General features: G+C 38.9%; 1 protein-coding gene across 5 annotated transcripts in view; it reads left to right on the plus strand.

Annotated features, from left to right (window-relative positions):
* Positions 1-23852, plus strand: part of UNC79 (unc-79 homolog, NALCN channel complex subunit) — a gene marked incomplete at both ends in the record, with an annotated part of 264901 nt that overhangs the window by 226089 nt on the left and 14960 nt on the right. For all 5 annotated transcript variants that reach the window (XM_081289012.1, XM_081289013.1, XM_081289015.1 and 2 more), the window contains 6 exons: positions 6068-6145; positions 10001-10090; positions 12915-13090; positions 14023-14209; positions 15549-15746; positions 17862-17939. In XM_081289012.1, coding sequence (XP_081145138.1) covers positions 6068-6145; positions 10001-10090; positions 12915-13090; positions 14023-14209; positions 15549-15746; positions 17862-17939 — 807 coding nt within the window. The remainder of the gene's footprint in view (positions 1-6067; positions 6146-10000; positions 10091-12914; positions 13091-14022; positions 14210-15548; positions 15747-17861; positions 17940-23852) is intronic.

Consider the following 23852-nt stretch of genomic DNA (forward strand, 5'->3'; position numbering starts at 1 on the left):
GGGGTTTGGCCCAGAGCTTGACTGGCTTCAAACAATAGGGGAGACAGAGGCAGGAAGTTAGGGTAAATTTAGGGACAATGACATGAGGATGGAACTGAGCACAAGCAGGCCGGTAGCGTTAGAGGAGTCCACAGGCATCTAGTAAACTGGGCCCCTGCCTCCACTCCAGGAGCTGAGGCTGAACTTAAAGCCATGAGTTGCAGTGGATCAGGGTATCATTCAGATGGCCATTGCACAAAGTGCTCACTAGCCAAATCACAGCGGTTTCCATTCTCCCTGGATTAGCATTAAGGCCAGTTCCAGAGTCTGGGCCTGCCAGTTAGAGGTTAAATGCCTGAAGGAAATTGGGAGCTTCGCATCAAGGAACTAGAAAGAGAGCTAAGATGTGGAGAGATAAAGACAAAGAGAACATTTAATTGATTAATTGAACGTCTATTTTATGTTAAGCCATTATGAATCTTGAAACATGCAGGTGCTATTGCAGGATGATGGGGAAGAGACAGATGTGCCATATGAGGTCCTTTCCCTCCAGGAGTTTAGACTCTAGTAGGTGAAGTTGATATGTAACCAAAACTTTAAACATAGTGTATAGGTATAAGAGACATGTGTTTAGTTAGAAATTGGTGTCAAAAAGGGACCATGTGGACGTTGAAGGACACACAGAAGTTCAAGTTTACCTGGTAGAGAAGAGGAGAACCACACTTGTCATTTACCATGGGATATCCCCTGCATGGTTCCCTGACTTTCCCACTATACACTAATCATTAGGACCAGAATTGAGTTTTTCTCATAAACCTGAGATTTAGTAAAAAGTTGGTGTTCTTTCAATGTATACCACTTTCATTGTATAGCCCAGGAGGAAGACAGAAGCAAGGACACAATCAGAAAGTATCTGTGCTCCTAAGGAGACAGACTGTATTTCTCCCAGCAGGTTGTTACCAGCAGCCACTCCTACTCACATAACCTCAGTAGCACTATCTTTGAGTACAAGTAAAGCTGACCTTAAAGATGAACAGGTTCTCCCCTGGAGGAGGGGCAGGTGCACAGGCTTTAGTGAAATAGCCCAGGAGGGATTTAAGGGTAGCATTGGTAGTGTCTGCAAGTGCTAATGGCATTTCAGTGGTGGATGTGCACCCAAAACAAAACTAGGTTTCGGGGCCCTGAGGGTGCTTTCCTGTAGACCTCAGTCTTGAGCAAAGCAGTTCTGTGTGGCTGATCTCCTTGGGGTCTGGCATCCCACACAGTAACTGCTAGGGGCTGGATTTCTATGAAGTACGTTAGTCAACCATAATAAGCACTTGTCACTAAATAGCAAAAGAACACTGGCAGTTTAAATTACTTAATGCTTAAGGAAACTATGAAAACAGTGATTATTGCATCACAATTAGGTGAATAAATAACAAAAACAAATTAGCTTTAGGAAGAAAGAAAGCAAAAAGTAGACATTTCTAAGTGTATTTTATGAATTTCACCTTCTGTTTCAAATGTAACACTTTTATCTTAAATATGTATGTGCGCACACACACAGTCATTGAATTGTGAAATTTAAAAAGTCAAGTTGTAAAATTATTCAGATTGGAGAAGTGTTTTGAAGACATTTTAAGTTTCTGCCCATGATGTACAACTTTTTGAATAATGTTTCATCCTTTTATGGCAAAAAAAAGTTAAAAATCATACCATTTTGAAGTAACACATTCTTCTTTTACAACCTCTTAGAGTAAATCATCTCCATTATTAATGAGAGAATGAAAGGGAGGCATACCCTGAGAACAGAGTAGTTCCCTTTCCCACCCAGGGCTTCTGCACAAATTATGGAGTCCTCCATGGGGTAAGGGAGGAGCACCTTTATCCCTCTTCATGACCAGAGCATCTTTCTGTGAGTTTCCTAGTTGCTTTTTTCTTGTCCTTGATGGCCTGGACCCTCATACTATTCTCAGGAGGATGATGGAGGTGGCAGCCTGCTCTCCCACAGCTCCTCTTAGGCTGGAGGCTCTAGGCTGGACTCAAGGGAAGCGTTCTCTTTCCTGATGGGCACTGTCAGTTTCTGGCACCTGGACAACCAGGCTTACAGCACAGACAGAATGGTTCCCGAGAAACCAGACTTTCTTCATGGATCATCAGTGGCCAGTCTGAAGGCAGTAGAGGCATGTCTGTTCAGCTGAAAATGCCCTTGGAAAACAGAAAAGAAAAGAATAATTGGGAGGAAAACTACCCCAGTGAACCCCATGAGCACTGGTTCCATCACTGAGAAGACTCAGTTGTCCCAGCCTTGGGCTCACCAGTGACCCTTTTACCCTGTGAGGAACCACTGTTTGTTTCATCTACTTCTCTAATTCGTACCTTAGTAGACGGGTACTTTACTGAGGTGGAACCTTACGGTCTTCTCAGGCAGGCCATACCTTTGTGGTTTACCAGACACTCTAGCAGTACAAGAAACCCCTCAGAGGACACTGGAACTCTTGCCCAAGGAACGTGGGGTTACCAAATCTAAACAGTCCAAGGCAGTAACAGGTACCACCAGTCTGCTTTTTTTTTTTTTTTTTTTTTTTTGGTGCTGAGGATTGAACCCAGGGCCTTGTGCATGCAAGGCAAGCACTCTACCAACTAAGCCAAGCTATATCCCAGCCACCAGTCTGATTTTTAATTCCCACCAAGTCTGCCTGGGCCTGACATCAGGGGAGATTGCCCAGCCTCTCCTTGTGGTTGTCTGTTATTATTTGTTTGCTGTTGCTGTTATATTTCTTTCAGTGAAGTCAGGTAATCTTAAATTCTCAAGTGGAATTCCCCCCCCCCAAAGAAAAAGAGGCACCCAGACAGGAAGTAATTTGACAAATAGAAAAAAAAGTGACCCTTTTCAGAATCTAAAATTGTCAACCACTAAGCCACATTTCTCCATCTATACTTGGGACAGATGGACTGTCATGTTATTTTTTAATTCAAATCTAGTAACATTTTTGCCTTGGCTTAAACATTTGTCTTCTGCTGGTTTGCTATAGATATTTGATGTGTGAGAGATTATTCTAATTGTTCTTGAGATGGATTAAAGGAAAGCATTCATAATAGAGCAATAATCCACTGAAAGTCATCATAAAAACTAAGTTCAAGTCAAAATGAATTTCCCTCAGCTCTTTTATGGTTCAAGAGTAGATATTCTGCTAATTTGCATGTACCACTCCCATTCTGTGGGATATACCTGCATATTCAAGTTATGAGAAGTCATGTTGGTAAAAGGTTTTCTTTTAAAAATAGATTGATTGTGGGCTGGATGACAAAGAAATGGCAGTGGCACGGCTGTTGTCTCTAATTCACAGTCACTGCTGAGTGGAGTTGTTCATATCAGTTAGGTTCATCATAATCTAATCACTCTCTGGGATGAGAGGTGGAGATACTATTTTGGGTATCATTTTGATAATGAATTTAGTAATGACACATAATGGATATCATGTTTCTTTTGTGTTCTTTTGTACTCCTGGAGGAGTGCATATTTCAGTGTCATATTTCTCTCTCTCTGAAAGTATGGAATTCTTCTTTCTACAGCAATTATCATTCCCCACTCTGATTTTATTTAGTCATATCTTTATACTTGGAGCAGTTCTGTGCAGATCTGGTGGAGTTCTTTACAGTTGTGGTTGGCAGCCATAATGAAGTAAAGACATTCATATGCTGGGCTCTTTGAGGCACCTCCATTACTTTAGGGTAATTTTTGATTGATTTGGACTTGCACAAGTCATCACAGATCTGACAGGTGGTGACTGCTTACATGCTGTTGAGGAGCTCACACTGTCCTCAGTCTGGTTTACTGAGAGTGGCAGGTGGTAAAGGTGCCTGCTGAAGGCACACAATGGTGCTTGAATGTTTTACTTCTTTGCAGATCCTGTCTTGCCATCAAGGGCCACCAGACATGCAAGCACCCATTGGGGGGCCCAGACTTTGAACCATACATAAAGGAACAACTCTAAGCACCCCATACCTCATGCATTAGGTGTACTCTGTCTTCCCTGTAGCCTCTCTTAGCTGTGCAGTTGCAATTCTGTTGTAAATAAATTAGTTAAAATGAATGCTGGTGTCCTGACTAAGATTTTGGACTTAGGTATAAGTCATTTGCTTCCAATTGCAGACTCAGAGAGCTTTGGAAAATACTGTCTCTGTGAAAACATGCAGCATCTGTCAGGAGGTCAAGTTGGGGTGCTCCTGCTGCTTTTCACTTGGTCCTTCTATCAAGTGTTATTTTTTTATTTCTTCACTTACAGGTTTTGGCCAAAGTTAAAAGCTTCACAGTTTTTAAACCTGATTTAGTCACTTTTCCTTATACAGCATTAGAATAAATCTAAGTTAGGTCAAAAGACATAAGCATACCTGAATAAGATAATAGAAATTTTTAGGCTTCCCAGGATAATCCCAGCTGCTACTTTCTTTTCCAGATTCAGAGTAGCTGGCCTAATACATTCCTCACATTCAGTAATAGCATTTGAGACAAATGAAAATGACAAAATGTTAATGAGGAGATCTGGTATCTAGTTCTGTCATGCAACTCCCAGGACAGCTCTGCCTGCTACCCTCTGCCCCAAGCCTGGTTACCTGTACCTAAACACCTTTCATGAAAAACCACATATCCCAAAGTTGAAGACCAGTTCTTAGTCATTATGCAAGAATTCTCAGGGCTCCTGGCCTCAGAAGGCTTTTGCCTTGTTAGCCCAAACCTGCTGCCCAAGAATAGTGCTTAGACTTGGGCCCCTACTTAGCCAGACAATATACTAGTTTCTGTTCGCTTGTTCTAGAGCTCCTCAGCAGGCCTCCCTGAGATTTTCTGTGGGACCCTAGTCTGTGTTACTCCTCCCAGTTTGCAGGGAAGAAGCCTACCTGGCTGCACTTGTGGTCTTGACCCATCCAGCTTCCCTGTGCCTTCTGCATAGATGACAAGGAAGAGCTCTTGGTGTCAAAACTTCTTCAAAGCTTCTGGACTCTGCATAGCAGCTTCAGATCTCAAAGGGTCACTGGCCAAAGGCCAAGGAAGAAAAATTAAACAGGAGTAAATGACTCATAGCCAACTTTTCAGACCTTGTTTAACTTCTTTCCAAAAACTATAAGTAAATAGTTGGATGTTACATTAAGTGGGAAACACCTGCCAAAATCTGTAAGGAAGCAAATTAAATTGTAATCTGGCACATCTATCTTCAGTATGATCTCAAGTCAGAATTGATTAATTGGCTTCTTTCTTAAACTCTTGCTGAGCCCCTCTGGGATGCCAGACACTAGCTAGTGCCGAGGAGAGGTACTTGAAGGCTGGGTTCTTGAGAAGCTTGTGGCCAGCTGAGAAATAGACTGTTAGGTCGCCACCGTCTAATGTGATGGCTCTTGCAGTGGACATGTAAAAAGTCATGTGGGTATGTGGAGCACGACTGGTGTTATTCTCGGCCCAGAGGAGACATGTGAATGAAGTGGGGGGAGGAAGACAAGACACCAAGGATCCTTGGAGGGGATGAAATAGGCAGAGCACTTGCTCTGAAGCTGACTTTCTATTTTCATTCTGAATACATACTGTAATGACAGACGTCATGAAAATCTATGAAACCTTGCTAATAGTAACTGCCAAAAAGTGCTACAGAATAAACAGAATGAGTGACTTGTGGGGGGAGCTGAGGCAGGAGGATTGCAAGTTTGAGGCGAACCTGAGCAACTTAGTGAGACCCTGTCTTAAAATAAAAAGGGTGGGAATGTAGCTTAGTGATAGAGCACCCCTGAATTCAAATGCCTCTCAGGGTGGGGGGATAATAAATAGATTGACTCCAGAGTAACTCTGACAATGTTGACATCTTTTATTTCTTCCACGATTGAACGCACCATTTCAATACCACCTGGTTTTTCTGGGCAAAGTAAAATCTGCATGCTCATGCAATTTCTATGCTGATAGGAATGAACTGTCACGATTAACATGATTAACTGAGGTATCCAGGGCGGACTGTCAAGAAAGTAAACACTAATGAGTTTAAGCCATTTTAATAAAATTACAAATTACTTATTACTGTCCAAATACTCTTAAAAATAATTATCCTTTCTTTTTTATTAGTTTATTTGTGCAGATGCTGGAACCAAACTAGCTGAATCAACAATCCTGAGCAAGCAGATGGTAGCCTCTGTTCCTGGAGTAAGTCCTGACCAAATTAATTGTCTGCATTTTTGTATTTCATAAAATAGTGGTTATGAATGTAGGCTTTAGAGTCACACCAGGGTTTGAGGCCTGCTTTTACTAGCTGTGTGATTTTGTGAAATTATTTAACCTATGATTCTTTGATTTGCATCATCTGTAGAATAAGCTATAACTGGGCCTAAGGTACAGGCTGAGGGTGACTGGGACGATTCATGTAAAGCATATTCAAACAGTGCCAGCCATGTAGTTAGTAATGCATAGATTTCGTTGCCTATAATATCTATTAAAAATAATATTAACAAGCATTGCCTATTGTTGGATACTTTTTATTATTTTCTGCAATTGTAATTAATATGCAATGAACACCTTTGTGCATAAATCTTTGTACTTTGGATTACTTCTTATAGATTTCTGGAGTAGAATTATTATACTTTTAATGATATAAGTTTTTTTAAAGTATTCTTTGTAGTAATTAGGGTAATGAAAGATGCTATGAGATAAAATCCCAATTCCCAGCAATTTAACACCAAAGAAACTTATTGTTCCTGTGAAGTTTAAGTGAGCACGCTGATGTCAAGGGAAAGGAACTACCACGCGTGGGCTCAGGGCTCAGGTTTCTTCCTTCATCTGCAGTCCTCTGTCATTCACTGGTGCTTGGGGAAAGAGAAGAGATTTTCGTGGGTCAGGTCTAGAAGTGCATGTTTCTTCTACTCACATTTTGTTGGCTGGAGCCCAGTCACATGAGCACACACATCTAACAGCCAGAGAGGATGGAGAATGTGATCTACCTGTGTGCTAGGGAAGAAGAAAAGTGGCTCTGGGAAGTGGCCAGTCCCTCTGCGGCACCCTCAGTGTTCCTGATTGATTAACTTTAGAACTCAATATTTGCTACCTATGATAGTTTGGGAAAAAAAAGCCCTAATATGTAAAAGGTTTAATGAAATCAGTAAGTAGAAGGCAAATGTTCAGTAACAACAACAAAGCAGCAGTTGTAGGATTCACATATAGAACCTTTCCAAGGACCAGTTAATAAGCCATTTGAAAGATACCTTTTACCCTTACATGTAATCAATGAATTACAAATTAATAAAATAAAAATAAAAGTAAAGCAAAATAAAAGAATATTTGAAAATATAAAAATTAAAATTGGCTAGTAAATCAGTATATTTATTTTTCTTTTTAAAAAATAGTTGCTTTAAGGGAAGGGAAAAATCCTTCTATTAGCGTCTAGTTGACCTTAATTGGCTGGGGGGGAGGGGGGAGGACAGATATAAAAAGCACTGCGTCCTTAATGTATGCCGCTTGATGATTGGAGATGGAATATACCTGTGGAACTGTCACAGCACAATCTCTGCTTATCTGCCATCTCCCATTTGCTTATTTATTATTATTATGATAAGAACACTTAATATATAAGAACACTTAATATATTATAAGATCAACCCTTGTGACAAATTTTACGTTCATGGTATCATTGCTAACTGCAGGCACTGTGCTGCCCAGTAGAGTTCCAGGGCTTATTTATCTTGCATAACTGAAGTTTTGTACCTTGTGGCCGGTACCCCCATCCCAGAGTTTTCTTGATGATTAAACTTATTTATGGTGAAGGGAAACAAGAATTTTAGCTGTTGGTGGTAGTGAAAGCAACTTTACTAGAGTACAGTTTAACAAACTACTTCTAGGAATATGTTTGAGAAAATAAATATGCATCAAAAGATTTATAAGCAGGTATATGTTGTAAAGCATCTCTTAAACTAGCAAAAATATGGAAACAAAAATAAGTGTCCAATATTAGAGTTTTGTTTAATAAAGTAAGGTACATCTGACTATTATAATGTGGCTACTAAATCAATGTTTCAAAGAATATTTAAGTAATTGGAAAATGCTTGTGATGGGTTTAATTAAAAAGCAAATTAGTAAAAGGTTGTTTCAATCTTATAAATATTATGCATATGTGTGCTTTTTTATATGCATTCAAAAAACTTGAAAGGAAATTTTAACGGTTAGTTTTCAAAGAGGTGGAGAACAAGTATTAGGATTACAGTGATTTTAATTGTTCTTTTTAGTAACTTGTATTTTCCAAATTTTCTACAATGAGCATACATTCTTCTATAATTAAGAAATGTAACTTAAACCTCAAATATGTTTTAAAGAAGAATTGTGTGTGCTCTGCTTCAATTCCTGTGTCTGAGGTTAGAGTACATTTTTCCACTCCTTTTTCATCATTTTCCTATTGAAATGAATATGGGCCTCTGAAACAAATGGAGCTTGACTCCTTATGTTCTGTTTTGTTTTTAAAAATATCACATTTAAGTTATACTTCTGCTTTACAAAGTAGAAAAAGAGGGATTGTAAATTACCTATTTTGTTTTGTGTATGTAGCTGGCTCCCTACATCCTGAATAAAAAGTGGATTTTAAGGCTTTTACTGGGCATAATTGCTGTCTCTAGAACAAAATACCTATGTAATAGTAAAGTCTTTGCTCTCATTTCTTGAGATTCAGACTTAAAAGGTGAATACTGAATAATGCTCCTGGTAATGACTTTCCGTGACATTTGCCTAGTTGAACTGGTATAAAATACTGCTTATGAAAGAAACAAATCCCTTTCAAGAAATTCAAGAACAGAGTCTATGCTCCTATTTGCATGATGTGTGAAAGGTCAAAGAAAATGGAATAAACCAGGGGGAAATCCTCCTTGCACAGAAGGATTCATATTGCAAAAGCAGGAACACAATAACCTTTTACAATTCCTTCACTTGATTCAAATTAAAAGAAGAAAACCTTAGAACATATGAAATGCTTGGAAAACACTCTGACAGACTGCCACTAGCCTTATTTTACTGTTTGTTATCCTGTCAGAAGAACTGACAAGCGTAACATTCTAGAAGAGAGAGGAGGTGATAGAGTTCAGTGCTATGCAGATTTACATGAATATGGGAAAATGAGAGCCACTGGGTGAGCTAGTTAAGTCTATAATGTTCCAGATTTTCCTAAAGAAAGCCAAGAGAAGCCTTTAGCATGGTATTCATACTGCTTCAAAGACTGCCTGCTTTTGATCCACATTATACCCGGCCTGATGTGTGGGTTCTCTCATTCGGCTTTGATGTAGCAGCCTGTCTGTTCATTTTCCTTTGCTTTGCTTATAATCCTACATTTGCTGCATTTCCCCGAGAAGGCAGGTCTCTGCCGCTTAATAACCTCAAACACAAACATGCTTTATTTTCCTTTAAAAGTTCCCTAACATACTTTAGGTATGTACAGAAGGTGACCATTTTTGTTTCTTTCTCCTATCTATCTCTAGCAAGAACTTGACATGGATACCTGTGTCTATTTAGTAGTGCCCCGACTATCTACATGAAGTTAAGTTGTAAGCGACTTGACTTGAACATAAGAATTTTTGAGTCAGCAAAACAATGTTTATATATATTTAGTTAGTAATATATATGTGCACACATTTAAAGAGATAATATTCTGGTGGTGAAATTTGGTAACACATTTTACTTACATTTTAGATTTCCCCAGAGTGATAGTGTTAACAGTAGTTTTGAGGTGATAATGGCATTATGTATGATTCATGTGTACAGACCAGCTTAAAAATAAGCAAAAATCAGTCTCATTACCCAGGGGAAACAGCATTTAACTCTGCCCCTGGAAGGCGCCCCTGTGTCTTTACTCTGCCACAAACCTTTGAGTAATTTCTGCCCAAACCATGGGCAGACAGTCACAGACTAAGCTGGGTGGTAGAGTGAGTCAGAAATCCAGAAAATGCAACAAGTCCTTAGCAAAGAGGGTACAAGTAGAGTGGGTTGGACAGAAATGCAGCTGTGGCCAGTCGTGTGCTTGTGTTTCAGTGTGGGACCGCAGCCATGGAGTGCGTGCGGCAGTCCATTGGTGAAGTGCTGGACTTCATGGCGGACATGCACACGCTGACCAGACTGAAGGTAGGACCCCATCTGCTCATATCTTAGATTCACTAAATGCAAGATGTTTTTAAAGGATTAAACAGGCCATGTGGGGAATTTATTGGTACCTGGGGAGGCAGCTGGAACATTGTTAAATGAGCCCATATCTTGGGGTCTGAAGAACTAGAGTCCAGTTCTGCAAAAAAAGAAAAGAAGAAAGATAGTCATATGACATGAGCTTTGTACACACCTTTATTTTTGCCATTTATTCAGTTTCACAATATCCCTATTATAATATTATCCCCATTTTACAAATTCAGGAACTGAGGCTTGGTCTGATGTAGCATTTTGGTCAAGGTGACACTACTAATAAGTAGTTGAACCTAAGGCTGTTGTGACTCCCAATCCATCTCCTTTTACTGTGCCACATGGAGTCATTTAACTCCCTAGAGCTTCAGTTTCCTCATTTGCAAAGTGAGTCTATGACACCTCCCTTGCCTGATTGTTATAGGGTTTATATAAAATAATGTATGCAAAGAGAATTTCTTACACAGTAGCACGTTATGCAGACATAGCCATTTATTATTTTTATCTGCAATTGAAGTTATCTTCTTCAAGAAAATAATTAAAGAGGGGCTGGGGTTGTGGCTGAGTGGTAGAGCACTTGCCTAGCATGCGTGAGGTACTGGGTTCAATTCTCAGCACCATGTATAAACAAATAAATAAATAAAGGTCCATCAATAACTAATAAAAATTTAAAAAAAGAAAATAATTAAAGAAGGGGAGAGAACAAAATTTAATTTGCATATGGACAAAATCTCAGTGAAGTTGTTGAGTTTATTGATTGTTTTACAAGGTGGAATTAATAACTGATATGGGTCCACTTCTCTTCCATGATTCAACCAGGGAGCCAAAAGATTAATAATCTGAAAGTCTTGAGGAAGGCCCTGGATGGAGGGCAGATGAGAATCCAAACATAATCCAAGAGCAGCCAAATTGCAATTTAGCACTGAATGATTTCTTTTTGATAAACAAGAACTTAGTGATCCAAGAAGTTCAACAGCTAAAAATGTGGTTCCTTTTTCACTGAGCTTAGTTTTTAGACGCTGCTTAGATGATCTTGGTACAGTGATAAATCTGCAAATGTTAGGTGCAAAGGAGAATCAAAATTAAGCTCATTATGTGTAATCTAGAGAAGAAAAATAAAGAATGACATGAAAGTAGGAGGGGGATTATAAGAGAGGTGAGAGGGGACACGGGGGAGGTGGGAGGAGAGGAAAGATAGGGAAGCAGGGAAGGTAGATATGACCAGAGTATGTTATATGCATGTGTGAAATTATCACAGTGAAAGCCACTATTTTGTACAATTAACACATTAATAATTATAATTAAAAAAATAAGCTGAAAATTTTTCATCATGTGTAAACCCTGTCATTTTTTTTTTGGTGGTGGGGGGGGCGGGTACCAGGGATTGAATTTGGGCACTTGACCACTGAGCCACATCCTTAGCCCTGTTTTGCATTTTATTTAGCGACAGGGTCTTGCTGAATTGCTTAGCACCTTGCTTTTTCTGAGGCTGGCTTTAATTTGTGGTCCTCTTGTCTCAGCCTCTGGAGCTGCTGTGATTACAGGTGCCCAGCTTAACCCCAGTCATTTTTTTAAAGCAAGAATATGCATTTTATATCTTTATCTTATTTATTTGTATGTGGTGCTGAGGATCGAACCCAGGGCCTTGCACTTGCTAGGCAAGTGCTCTACCACTGAGCCACAATCCCAGCCCCAACCCCAGTCATTTTTAAGAAAACTCCCCTACCATTTGGTCACATGCTGGTTACTAATTACTGAATATAGGTGCCCACACTTAAATGACATTGATGCATAAAGAAGAGGAAATTATTATTACTCAAGCATTTTGAGATTGTTTTGCAGACATTTTCAAAAAATATTAAGAAAGAGACATAGGCTGGGTATATAGCTCAGTTGGTAGAGTGCTTGCCTTGCATGCACTAGGCCCTGGGCTCAATCCCTAGTACCACACAGACACACAGACACACACACACACACACACACACACACACACACACACACACACAAAGGATCCATGATGATTAAAAGGTTGGAAACTGTAGACATAATCCAACCATCTGACCTTGCATATTAGGAAACAGATCAGAAAGGTCAAGTGGCAAGTGGTTTCTCTCAGGCCGTGTAGCTAGTTAAGACAGGAGTGGGTCTCAAGTCCCAATTCACTGTATTTTCCCATTAAGCCACACTAAGCATAAAGCTTTCAAAATTAATTAAGAAATATGTATTGAGCACCTATAATGTGTCTAGCTCTGTTCTAGCATTGGGGCTGCAGTAGTGAGCCAAAGCAGACATAATTGCTGCCCCCACTTAACTTATAGTCTACTAGAAAGCTGAATTTAATGAACATTTCACACAAACCAAAGTGAAATTATGACTCACAATTGGTATAAAGAATGAGTAGACAGTGGCATGGACCAGCCAAGGAATTCAGGGAAGGCTTCCTAGGGGAAGTAACTCTTGAGCTAAAATCTGAACAAATGGGTGAAAAGGGCAGGGACAGTATTTCAGGCAGAGGAACAGCAGAGCCAGTGCAGCTAGAGCTGTGATGGATGGAGGTGAGATGTGGAGGCTGCAGGAATCAGACATTCTGGCTGTACAGGTCCTGCTGAGGAATGATTCCCTACTTGGTCCTAAAAACGATGTGAAACCATTCTAGTTTAATCAGGTTGTGGGCTTGAGATGGTGATGGGAGGGGAAGGGACAACCTGATGTTTGAAGAGTGCCTGGCATGTCTCCACTGTCTGCCAAAGTCACAAAATATCATTTGGTTTTGCAGAGCCACATGAAGACGTGCTCCCAGCCTCTGCATGAAGATACATTTGGCGGACACCTCAAAGTGGGTCTGGCTCAGATTGCTGCTATGGAAATCTCCCGGGGCAACCACAGAGATAACAAAGCCGTGATCCGCTATCTGCCTTGGCTCTACCACCCTCCTTCTGCCATGCAGCAAGGGTGAGACCCTTGTTATTCTAGGGATGAGGGAAGACAAGACCAGAAACGCCCCTGAGGCTCCTGGGGCTCATCCAGAGCTTGCCATGCACTGAAGAGTCATGAGAGTCAAGTATGATTGGTTAGGAAGATGGAAATCAGGGTCCCACCCCATACCTACTTGCTGACCTTGGGCACCTTGTGGGATGCTGCCAGTAAAAGAAACTTGCCCTTGTACATATGAAAACCTCTATCATCCTCATGGAGGATGAAAACTTAAAACAGAGTTATCACTTTAGCTCAGTTTCAACTAGTGAAATAATTCCATAGGTACATTTCTAGCACTCGCATGGCCTGTGCTCTTAAGTAGCTTAGTTTATAGCTGGAACCAAGTGTCAGCAGGGATGAAATAGTGCAAGGAGATGCAAGCCCCTGCTCCTCCCTCTAGGGGGGCTGGAGGAGAGGCAGGTTTCCCTGGGAACTCAGAGAAGACTTGAGCCTGCTGTTTTGCATGGTCCGCCTTCCTGTAGAGGAAAGGATGGGGGTGGTAAAGAGAGCAGGAGGAGAAAATTGTGTGCAGAAAACTGTGCAGCCAGGTATATGTCTGCTCCTCTGTTCCCTCCCTCTAGTGAGAATGTCAGAGAAGAACTTTCTGATGAGAAGAAAGGAAAGGGTTCAAAAGAAGCAGGTCAGAGGCAGCCAGGCCACAAAGGAATGATACTTAATCCTCTGCCACCAATGGCCGTTCTTTGCTCAAGAAGCTAAGCTGCAGGATTAGAGTGAAAAACAAGAAAACAAATGCATCATTTGATTGATACTCTAGCGCCTTGGTGTCATATTTTATGTAATTGATGGCAAGACCTCATTTTTAATCTCTTCCTTCAATAAACATTCATGTGCCTCCAACAAAACAGAAAAAATAAACTCATCTTTAACACATCCTTCTTCTCTAACAGACCTAAAGAATTCATTGAGTGTGTCTCCCACATCCGTCTGCTGTCGTGGCTGCTTCTGGGTTCCCTCACTCATAACGCAGTGTGTCCGAACGCCTCCTCTCCCTGCCTTCCCATACCTCTGGATGCAGGTTCCCATATTGCAGACCATCTTATTGTTATCCTGATTGGATTTCCAGAGCAATCAAAGGTAAGTGATTTCTGCAAGATTAGGACCATGTGCATCGAAATTGCTAATGGAAACCCTTATCAGCCAATTATGTTTCTTCTCAGAAGTAAATGCATCTTGTCACTTGCCCTCCTGTGGATATTAGAAAAGCAACTTTGTGCTGATGCCTTATTTAAAGTTGTTTAAATTCCCAGACTGTCTTTTTTCCCCCTAAATTGTTTTCTGGCTTACTTTTATGAAGATAAATTATGGAGGCAGGCAAGAGTTGGCTTCCCAGGCTAGAAATATAATAAAAATTCTGTGATCAGTTTTCCAAACCAAGACTGAAGAGGAGAAAAACTTATACTCTAATTCTTCATGCACTCTTTCCAATTAAAATCTCTAGGGGTCCATGAAAATGCAACATGAAAATAAGAAGGCTAGTGGAAGCTCCCTAAAGCACACCCTGGAATCACCTGCACAGAGAAACTTTGTAAATCATAGAGACAGGTGATGTAGTTAAGGGGATAAAGTAAGCTACTGATCCTGACTCTGCTTGTGCAAACCAGACACTCCTAACAAGCTACAATGGCAAAGTCCTTTTCCAGAGCTCAGACGAGTCCACGGAGGTCCCAGTGGGTTTGGGGAAGTTGGGCTTTGGGCCAGAACAAGCTGATAAAATGGAGCACCCACCCATCTATGGTTGCCAAAAGAAATCAAGCAATCCATCAGTTTCTTCTATTTCAATCCAAATCTGTGTTTGATTCCTGACCAAGGTACTTATTAATTTTGTGAGCTTGAGTATGTTACTTATCCTTTCTGAGCTCCTGTGTTCCATCTGCAGAGTAGATTGAGGGGATAATTTGAGAGCGATAGAAGTGATCTTTGGAAAGTCTTTTGTACTGTCCCTGGTATGCTGTAGGTACTTACTCAATGAATCCTTACCAGTGAGGAAGGAAAACCCTTACTGCTGCTGCTGCTGCTACAAGTGTAATTATTAAGAGCTGAGAATTGTGTTCTGTATTACCTCGTTTGCTCCTAACTCCACTTCTTGGAACAGGCTACAATTATTCCCACTTTACAGATGAGGAAACATCCTAAAACAGTAGAATGATTATTCTTCCTGATATGGTTTACGGATGGGAATGTCAGTTTCATTAAAGAGCAAGGGGGGTGAGTAGATTTGTTCTGCTCATGATGATGCCCTCTCTTGGAAAAGAGGCTTTGTTCTCTGAGCACACTCCCACCTACGAGGAAGACCAGACTGTTCTAAGGTGATGAGTCACGAGTTTGTAACTGAGATAACTCCTGTGTGCATGGGCTGTGCTCCCTGGCAAGGCTGCTAGAGGCCCGCAGCAGCGCCCTGTCTTCTCCTCTCCAGACATCCGTGCTCCACATGTGCTCCCTCTTCCACGCATTCATCTTTGCTCAGCTCTGGACGGTATACTGCGAACAAAGTGCCGTAGCTACGAACGTGCAAAATCAGAACGAATTCAGCTTCACAGCAATACTGACAGCACTGGAGTTTTGGAGTAGGGTGACACCCAGCATCCTCCAGCTAATGGCCCATAACAAAGTGGTGAGTTCTCAAAGAAGACTCCCCTCTGGGGGACAGTCTCATAATGTCTAGACCACACTCAGTCCCTTCTGACACCTGTTCTTTTACAGATCTCAGTGGTCAGATTGTGTAAATACGTCAGGGATTTATTTTGTTAATAAGATGGACATTCTACTTGCATAAGAATTTGGTTGAAAACAACACAAATGGTAGTCAAGAGATCTGTTGTACTTCATGGTGACACTTGAAAATTGCTAAGAGGTATATTTTAAGTGTTCTCATCCAAAAATAAGCATACAAGTAATGCATATGTTAAATATCTTCACTTAGTCATTCTACGTTATATATATATGTATCAAAACATCATATTATAGACTGTAAGTATTTAGAAACCCAAAGCAAGTAAAAAGCAAACAATTTTTATTTTTCCTGCCTAATGCCAAATAAACTTTATATGAAATTTCGACCTTTAAGGTTTTATTGTTCTATGAAGTCAGACGGTTAAAAGGGAGATTCAAACAATTTTTGGATTCCAAAGCAATTTGGGAAAATCTTAGCCAGTTAGGTCATCTTTTTAAGAGCGAACTGACCCCAGGAGTTCATTCTAGTCAGCCCAAATGAGCCTTACCTTTTTGGGTTGCCTTAGAAGTGATTTTTAAACTGCTCCCCAGATTTCAAATCCATTTTACTATTTATGGCTCACCTTAGAAAGGGGCTGCTCCAGACTGCATGGGAAATATCTGGAGGATGCTTAGCCTAAGCACACGTCATTGATAAGGCTGGTCCTCACTGAGTCAGTTGGAGGGCATGGGAGGAATTTACAAGGAGTCTGGGTTCCAGTTGCTATGCCAGAGGAGGGTGCTCAGTCAGGAGGACGGCAGCCAGTGTCTTGCTTACAGGGGCACCACCAGTGGACAAGGAGTGGGGGACCCGGAGCAACCATCTGATGATTCCAGTGTGCGCGAAACCATACTGCCCTGTGCACCAAAGGCATTTGGGACATGATTTTTTAGTTGATTGAATATTAATCTAGAAAATATTTTCTTTTAGCTCTAGTTAGGAAGGGAATTACACATTTTCTTCAGTTAAGCCCTTTCTTTGTTTTAGAGAAGCACATGTTGCAATTTTATAGAGGGAGAGGTTTTAGTTGAATGTAAAGAACATTATTTGAAAATTTTAGGCTTTACAAACAATTCTGACTGCTCCAATTCATTGGATCACAGATTCTAGCATTCTACTATGTTATTTTAAATAAAACACTGAAATTAGAGGCTGAGGCAGGAGTATGGCGAGTTCAAAGCCAGCCTCAGCAAAAGCGAGACACTGAGCAACTCAGTGAGACCCTGTCTCTAAATAAAATACAAAATAGAGCTGGGGTGGTGGCTCAGTGGTCGAGCACCCCTGAGTACAATCCCTGGTACCTGCCCCCCAGAGGCCCCCCCCAGGAAAACAGTGAATTTGAATCTTACACTTTAATCTAGATATTAAAACTCTCCTTCTGCTGTCATTACTTTTTTGATACCAAATGTTATGTGTTGCCAGTGAATTTTTTACAAATGATGTTTCAAATGAATTTAAATTAATTTTATTCTGAAAATCTTGTCGGACAATATAAGCCTATCTGGTAAAATCCTTCAGGAGTCTTAAAAATCCAGCCTCAGGCATTTCCGATGAGGGATCTCATCTCCATTGTACTTTGGAACTGTTGTATTTCATGGCTCCCTTGTTCAGTAGAGAACAAAGCCTCAGAGGCAGATCTGCAGTAAGTTAAGCAGCCATTCCCTGTGGGAATCAGGGAAGACAGGATCAAGGTGGAGGAAATGACCCAAGCTTTATCCTCTGGTGTGAGTCCTAGGCTGTGCAGATTAGTGAGGTCAATGCCTGAGTGCCCTCCGCAACCTTGAGTTAGGTGATAAAGGAACGACAATTCCAAGACCTCTGGAGGGTTTTTAAATTCCATTTCCTGTTTGAGTTTTAGAGGTGAATGAACACCACTCTCTGTGGTTCCCTGTGGCCATTATGCAGAAAGCCTTCCTGGGCACAGGGGCATTAGGCGCTTGTGACTGTAGACTAGTTCATTATATTAAGTCGGTATATCACTGGGAGTGGAATTGACTTTCATGTTTGTTGTTTCAGATGGTAGAAATGGTGTGTCTCCATGTGATTAGTTTAATGGAGGCATTGCAAGAATGCAATTCAACCATTTTTGTCAAGGTAGGACAATCTTACAATTTTCTTATACACCATTTTATATCGCCAAAAACCAATGTGGATTTATTTCAAATGTATGTTCCAAAGGAGAAAATAAAATGGATTTAGTTTTAACATTTAGAGTTGGGAGTGGAGGATTTAGGCTTCTTCAACAACCTTTTACCAGATGGTTCTTGTTATTTTTGCTTTTGTTCTACCACTGTGACCAACTCTTCCATGTCAGACCATGACTGCATGTGGCACAGGAATGAAAATATTACTGCGGAACACTGATCTGAAAATGACCCTATTGTAGTATAAATCAGTTGGTGGTACTTCATTTTGTGACAGATATCTGGAAAATCAAGGAAAATAGTCTGTAATTGTTGACCTGCTATCTGGTGCTTTTCTCTAAGATAAATGAATTTTTATTTTAAATATTATATTAAGTCAGTATACAGCATGTAATAATTCAAGCATATGTCTTCTTCCCAGGGACATTAGGAACAGACTAGTGTGGTGCACAATTAAAAAGTAAAGTAGAACTTGGTTCTCACTCCCTTTGTCTTGCTAGCTCCCCCTTTATCTTGTCCTTTCCATCATTCTGCCTCTTTGTTTTACCTGTCATTCTTCTTTCCTCCTCTCTTACCTTTTCCACTTGCCGGAGTGTATCATTTTGGAACCTTAGGACTTGCTATTTCACTTCATGATTAATTTCATTCTTGGTTCAAGACACTTTTCATGTTAACTCACACTGTGATGAAGAAAAGCAGCTTTTTTTCAGGGAAAACTTGACTGTTACCAGAACTGTGCAAGGTCATTGGTTCAATGGTATAGAGATATGTTTTATCTAGCTCAATATAGCACAAGTCAATACTGTGACAGAAATGATGTGACTGACAATTGGATGCTTCTACCTGGTGTTATTTTTTACTGAAGTGTAATAATTTATATATGGCAAATTGCATGTATTTAAATGGTGCATTTTGTTAAGTCTTGACATGTGTTACTCTCATGAACCCATCACTACAATCAAGATTTTTTTACCCCCCACAAAGTTTTCTTTTACTAATTTATAGTCCCTCTATTTACTACTTCCTGTCCCCAGGCAGCTACTATTCTGTTTTCTGTCACATATGTTAGTTTTCTATAAATAGATTCATTCTACTTTCTGCTTTCTTTTTCTCATAATGATGACATTGCAATTAATCCATGTTTTTCCATGTATGAATAGGCCATTACTTTTTTAAAGAATTTTTAATTTGTCCTTTTTCATTATACATGACAGTAGAATGTATTTTGAAATATCATATTACATGGAGTATAATTTCCCATTCTTATGGTTGTAAATGATGTGGAGTTACACAGATCATGTATTTATATATGAACATAGGAAAGTTATTCTGATTCGTTGTATTATCTTTACCATTCCCATCCTCCATTCTTTCCCCTTTATTACCCCCCCCCCACCTGTCCAATCTGGTGAACCTCTACTTCTCCCTCCTCCCTTTCCTGGTCTATTGTGAGTCAGCATCTGCATATCAGAGAGAATATTCGGCCTTTGGTTTTTAGGTATTGCCCTATTTCATTTACCATGATAGTCTCCAGTTCCATCCATTTACCAGCAAATGCCATAATTTTATTCTTCTTTATGGCTGAGTAATTTTCCATTGTGTACATGTACCACATTTTTCTTTATCCATTCATCTTTTGAAAGGCACCTAGGTTGGTTCCGTAGCTTAGCTATTGTGAATTTTATGACTGCTTTTTCTGTTTTTATGAATAACATCACTGGAACCTTAATAAGAATTGCATTAAATTTGTATAGCACTTTTGGTAGTATGGCCATTTTGATAATATTAATTCTGCCTATCCAAGAAAATGGTAGATCTTTCCATTTTCTATTTCTTTTTTTAGTGTTATGTGATTTTCATTGTAGAGGTCTTTCATCTCTTTTGTTAGATTGATTCCCAAATATTTTATTTTTCCTTGAGGGTATTGTGAATGGGATATTTTTCCTAATTTCTCTTTCAATTGATTCATCACTAATATATAGGGATACAATTGATTTATTGGTGTTAATTTTATATCCTGCTACTTTGCTGAATTCATTTATGAGTTCTAGAAGTTTTCTGGTGGAGTTTTTGGGTTTTATAAATATAGAATCATGCATCAGCAAATAAGGATGGTTTTGAGTTCTTCTTTTCCTATTCATATCTCTTTAATTTCTTTCTTCTGTCTAATTGCTCTGGCTAGAGATTCCGTAACTGTTGAAATCTGTGGGGAAAGAGGGCATCCCTGTTGTGTTCCTGTGTTTAGGGGGAATGTTTTAAAATTTTCTCCATTTAGAATGATGTTGGCCTAGGGATTACCATAGATAGCTTTTACAACGTTGAGGTATGTTCTTAGTATCTCAAGTTTTTCTAGTGTTTTGAACATGAATAGATGCTGTATTTTGTCAAATGCTTTTTCTGCATTTACTGAGATAATCATGTGGTTTTTGTCTTTTAGTCTATTAATGTGATAAATTATGTTTATTGATTTCCATATGTTGAACCAACTTTGCATCCCTGGGACGAACCCCACTTGATCATGGTACACTATCTTTTTAATATATTTTCCTATGCCATTTGCCAGAATTTTATTGAGAATTTTTGCATCTATGTTTGTCAGGGATATTGTTCTGAAATTTTCTTTCCTTGATATGTCTTTGTCCAGTTTTGGTGTCAGGGTAATACTAGCTTCATAGAATGAATTTGGAAGTGTTCCCTTCTTTTCTATTTCATTAAATAATGAAAGAAGTTGTTTTGAGGCCTATGATATGGTCTACTTTAGAGAAGGATCCATATGCTGCTGAGAAGAAAGTATATTCACTCTTTGAAGGTCTGGTAGAACTCATCTGAGAATCCATCTGGTCCTGGGCTTTCTTTCTTTGTAGGCTTTTGATGGTATCTTCAGTTTCATTTCTTGAAATTGATCTGTTTAAATTTTCTATGTCCTTTTGATTCAATTTGTTTAGGTCATATGTCTCTAGAAATTTGCTGATGTCTTCAAGATTTTCTATTTTATTAGAGTATAAATTTTCAAAATAGGTTCTGATTATCGTCTGTATTTCAGTAGTGTCCATTGTGATATTTCCTTTTTCATTGCAAATTTTAGTAATTTGAGTTTTCTCTCTATTTTTCTTGGCTAAGGGTTTATCAATTTTATTGATTTTTTTCAACTTTTTCTTTTGTTGATTTTTTTTATTGTTTCTTTTGTTTCAATTTCATTGATTTGAGCTTTGATTTTAGTTATTTTCTGTCTTTACTGCTTTGGTATTGATTTGTTCTTCTTTCCCTAGTGTTTTGAGATGTAAAGTTAGGCTATTTATTTGCTGACTTTCTATTCTTGTAATGAATGAGTGCAATGTAATGAACTTTCCTCTTAGCACTGCCTTCATAGTGTCCCAGAGATTTTGATATGTTGTATTGCTATTCTCATTTACCTCTAAGTACTTTTTTTTATTTCATCCCTGATTTCTTCTGCTCTCCAGTCATCATTCAGTAGTGTATTATTTATTCTCCAGGTGTTAGAGTAGCTTTTATTTTTTATTCTATTGTTGATTTGTAATTTCATTCCATTATGATCTGATAGGATGCAAGGTATTATCTCTATTTTATTGTATTCTCCAAGAGTTGTTTTATGGCCTATGATATGGTCTACTTTAGAGAAGGATCCATATGCTGCTGAGAAGAAAGTATATTCACTCATTGATGGATGAAATATTCTATATATGTCTGTTAAGTCTAAGTTATTAATTGTATTTCTTAGTTCTATAGCTTCTTATTTAGTTTTTGCCTGGAATATCTATCCAGTGATATTTAATTTGAATTAGTGGTGAGAGAGGTTGTTAATATCATCCAGTATTAGGGTGTTGTGGTCTGTTTACTTCTTGAAATTGAGAAGGGTTTGTCTGATATACATAGATGCTCCATAAATACTTATGATTGTTATGTCTTGTTGATGCATAATTCCCTTAAGCAGTGAATGATATTTTGTTTTCCATCCTTTTACCTTAAGTCTCTGCATGTCTTTGCCTGTGAAGTGAGCCTCTTAAAGAAAGGATATTGTTTGGTCTTGCTTTTAATCTAATCTGCCAGTCTATGTCTTTTGATTAATGAGTTTAGATCATTTATATTCAATGTTATTATTAATGAGATATGATTTTTATTCCCTGTCATTTTGACTTATTTCTAGTTTTTAATTTGAATTAGTTTCTCCATTGATTTGCTGTTCTTTTAGTGTAGTTTCTCCCTTTCCTGGTTTTCACTTTCATTTTTCATTTCTTCTTCATGTAATATCTTATTGGTTATATTTTTTGTAATGCAGGCTAATTGTGAATTCTTTTAACTTTTGCTTAGCATGGAAAGATTTTATTTCATCATCAATTCTGAAGCTTAATTTTGCTGGGTATAGTATTCTTGGCTAATTTCCATTTTCTTTCAGAGTTTGGTATATATTATTCCAAGACCTTCTAGCTTTGAGGGTCTGGGTTGAGAGATCAGCTAAGATCCAGATTGCTTTCCCTCTCAATGTTACTTGTCATTTTTCTCTGGCGTCCTTTAAAATTCTATCCTATTCTGTAAAGCATTTTTATTATAGTGTACCTTGGTGTGGGTCTGTTGTAATTTTGTATATTTGGCATCCTGTAAGCCTCCTGAATTTGATTTTCCATTCATTCTTTTTTGGGGGGAGGGACCAGGGATTGAACTCAAGGGCATTCAACCACTGACCAGCCCTATTTTGTGACAGGGTCTCATTGAGTTGCTTTGCACCTTGCCATTGCTGAGGCTGGCTTTGAACTTGAGATTATCCTGCCTCAGCCTCCCAAGCTGCTGGGATTACAGGCATGCAGCACCATGCCCCAGCTCCATTTTATTCTTTAGGATTGGGAATTTTTCTGATATTATTTCATTGAAAAGATTGCTCATTCCTTTCATTTGTATCTCTGAGCCTTCATCTATACCAGTAAATCTTAAATTTGGTCTTTTCAGTTTATCCCATATTTCTTGGAAGTTCAGATCATGGTCTCTTAACATCTTTTCTCCATGGTCAACTTTATTTTCAAGATTGTATATTTTGTCTTCATCATCTGAAATTCTGTCTTCCAAGTGATCTAGTCTGTTGGTGATGTTTTCAATTGGATTTTTTATTTGGTTTATTGATTCCTTCATTTTGAGGATTTCTGCTTATTTTTTTCCCCAAATCTCTCTTTATTGAAGTGTTCTTTTTACTTCCTGTATTTTCTATCTGATTTCACTCCTTAAAGCATCCTTTACTTTGCAACTCTTTCTAAACTCTTTCTCTGACATTTCTTCCACTGTGGTGTTGATGGATTCTGTTACTGGAGTATCTTGGTTTGTTTGGGGTGATTTGTTCCCTTGCTTTTTCATATTGTTTGTGTGTCTACCCATCTAACAGTATGACTCTGAGGCAGTAGAGTTTCTTTCTACCTTGTAGACTTAGAGTATCCCTGAAGGTTTCTTGATGAGAAGCTTCCTGTCTGCTTTCTTGGTTTCATGCCACAGAACAGCTGGAAAGTGACCTCTTCTATTCCACCATCTTTTTTTAAATATATTTTTTAGTTGTAGTTGGACATAATTTTTTTAGTTTAGTCGGACATAATACTAAATGAGTCTTTAGATTAGATTTACTTATTTAGTTTTTAGATTAGATTTACTTATTTAGTTTTTAGGTGTTGCTGAGGTTCCAACCCAGCACTTTGCACGTACTAGGCGAGAACTCTGCTGCTGAGCCACAACCCCAGCCCCTATTCTATCATCTTGAAACCCTTCCCTGGCCATTACTTTTTATTTCTTAGTATTATTCCTTGTATGGTTAAAGATAAATTTTGTTTATCCATTCTTCAGTTAACAGACATCTGATGTGTTTCCA

This window comes from Spermophilus citellus (assembly GCF_964194105.1).
Source record: "Spermophilus citellus genome assembly, chromosome: 4".
NCBI lineage: Eukaryota > Metazoa > Chordata > Mammalia > Rodentia > Sciuridae > Spermophilus > Spermophilus citellus.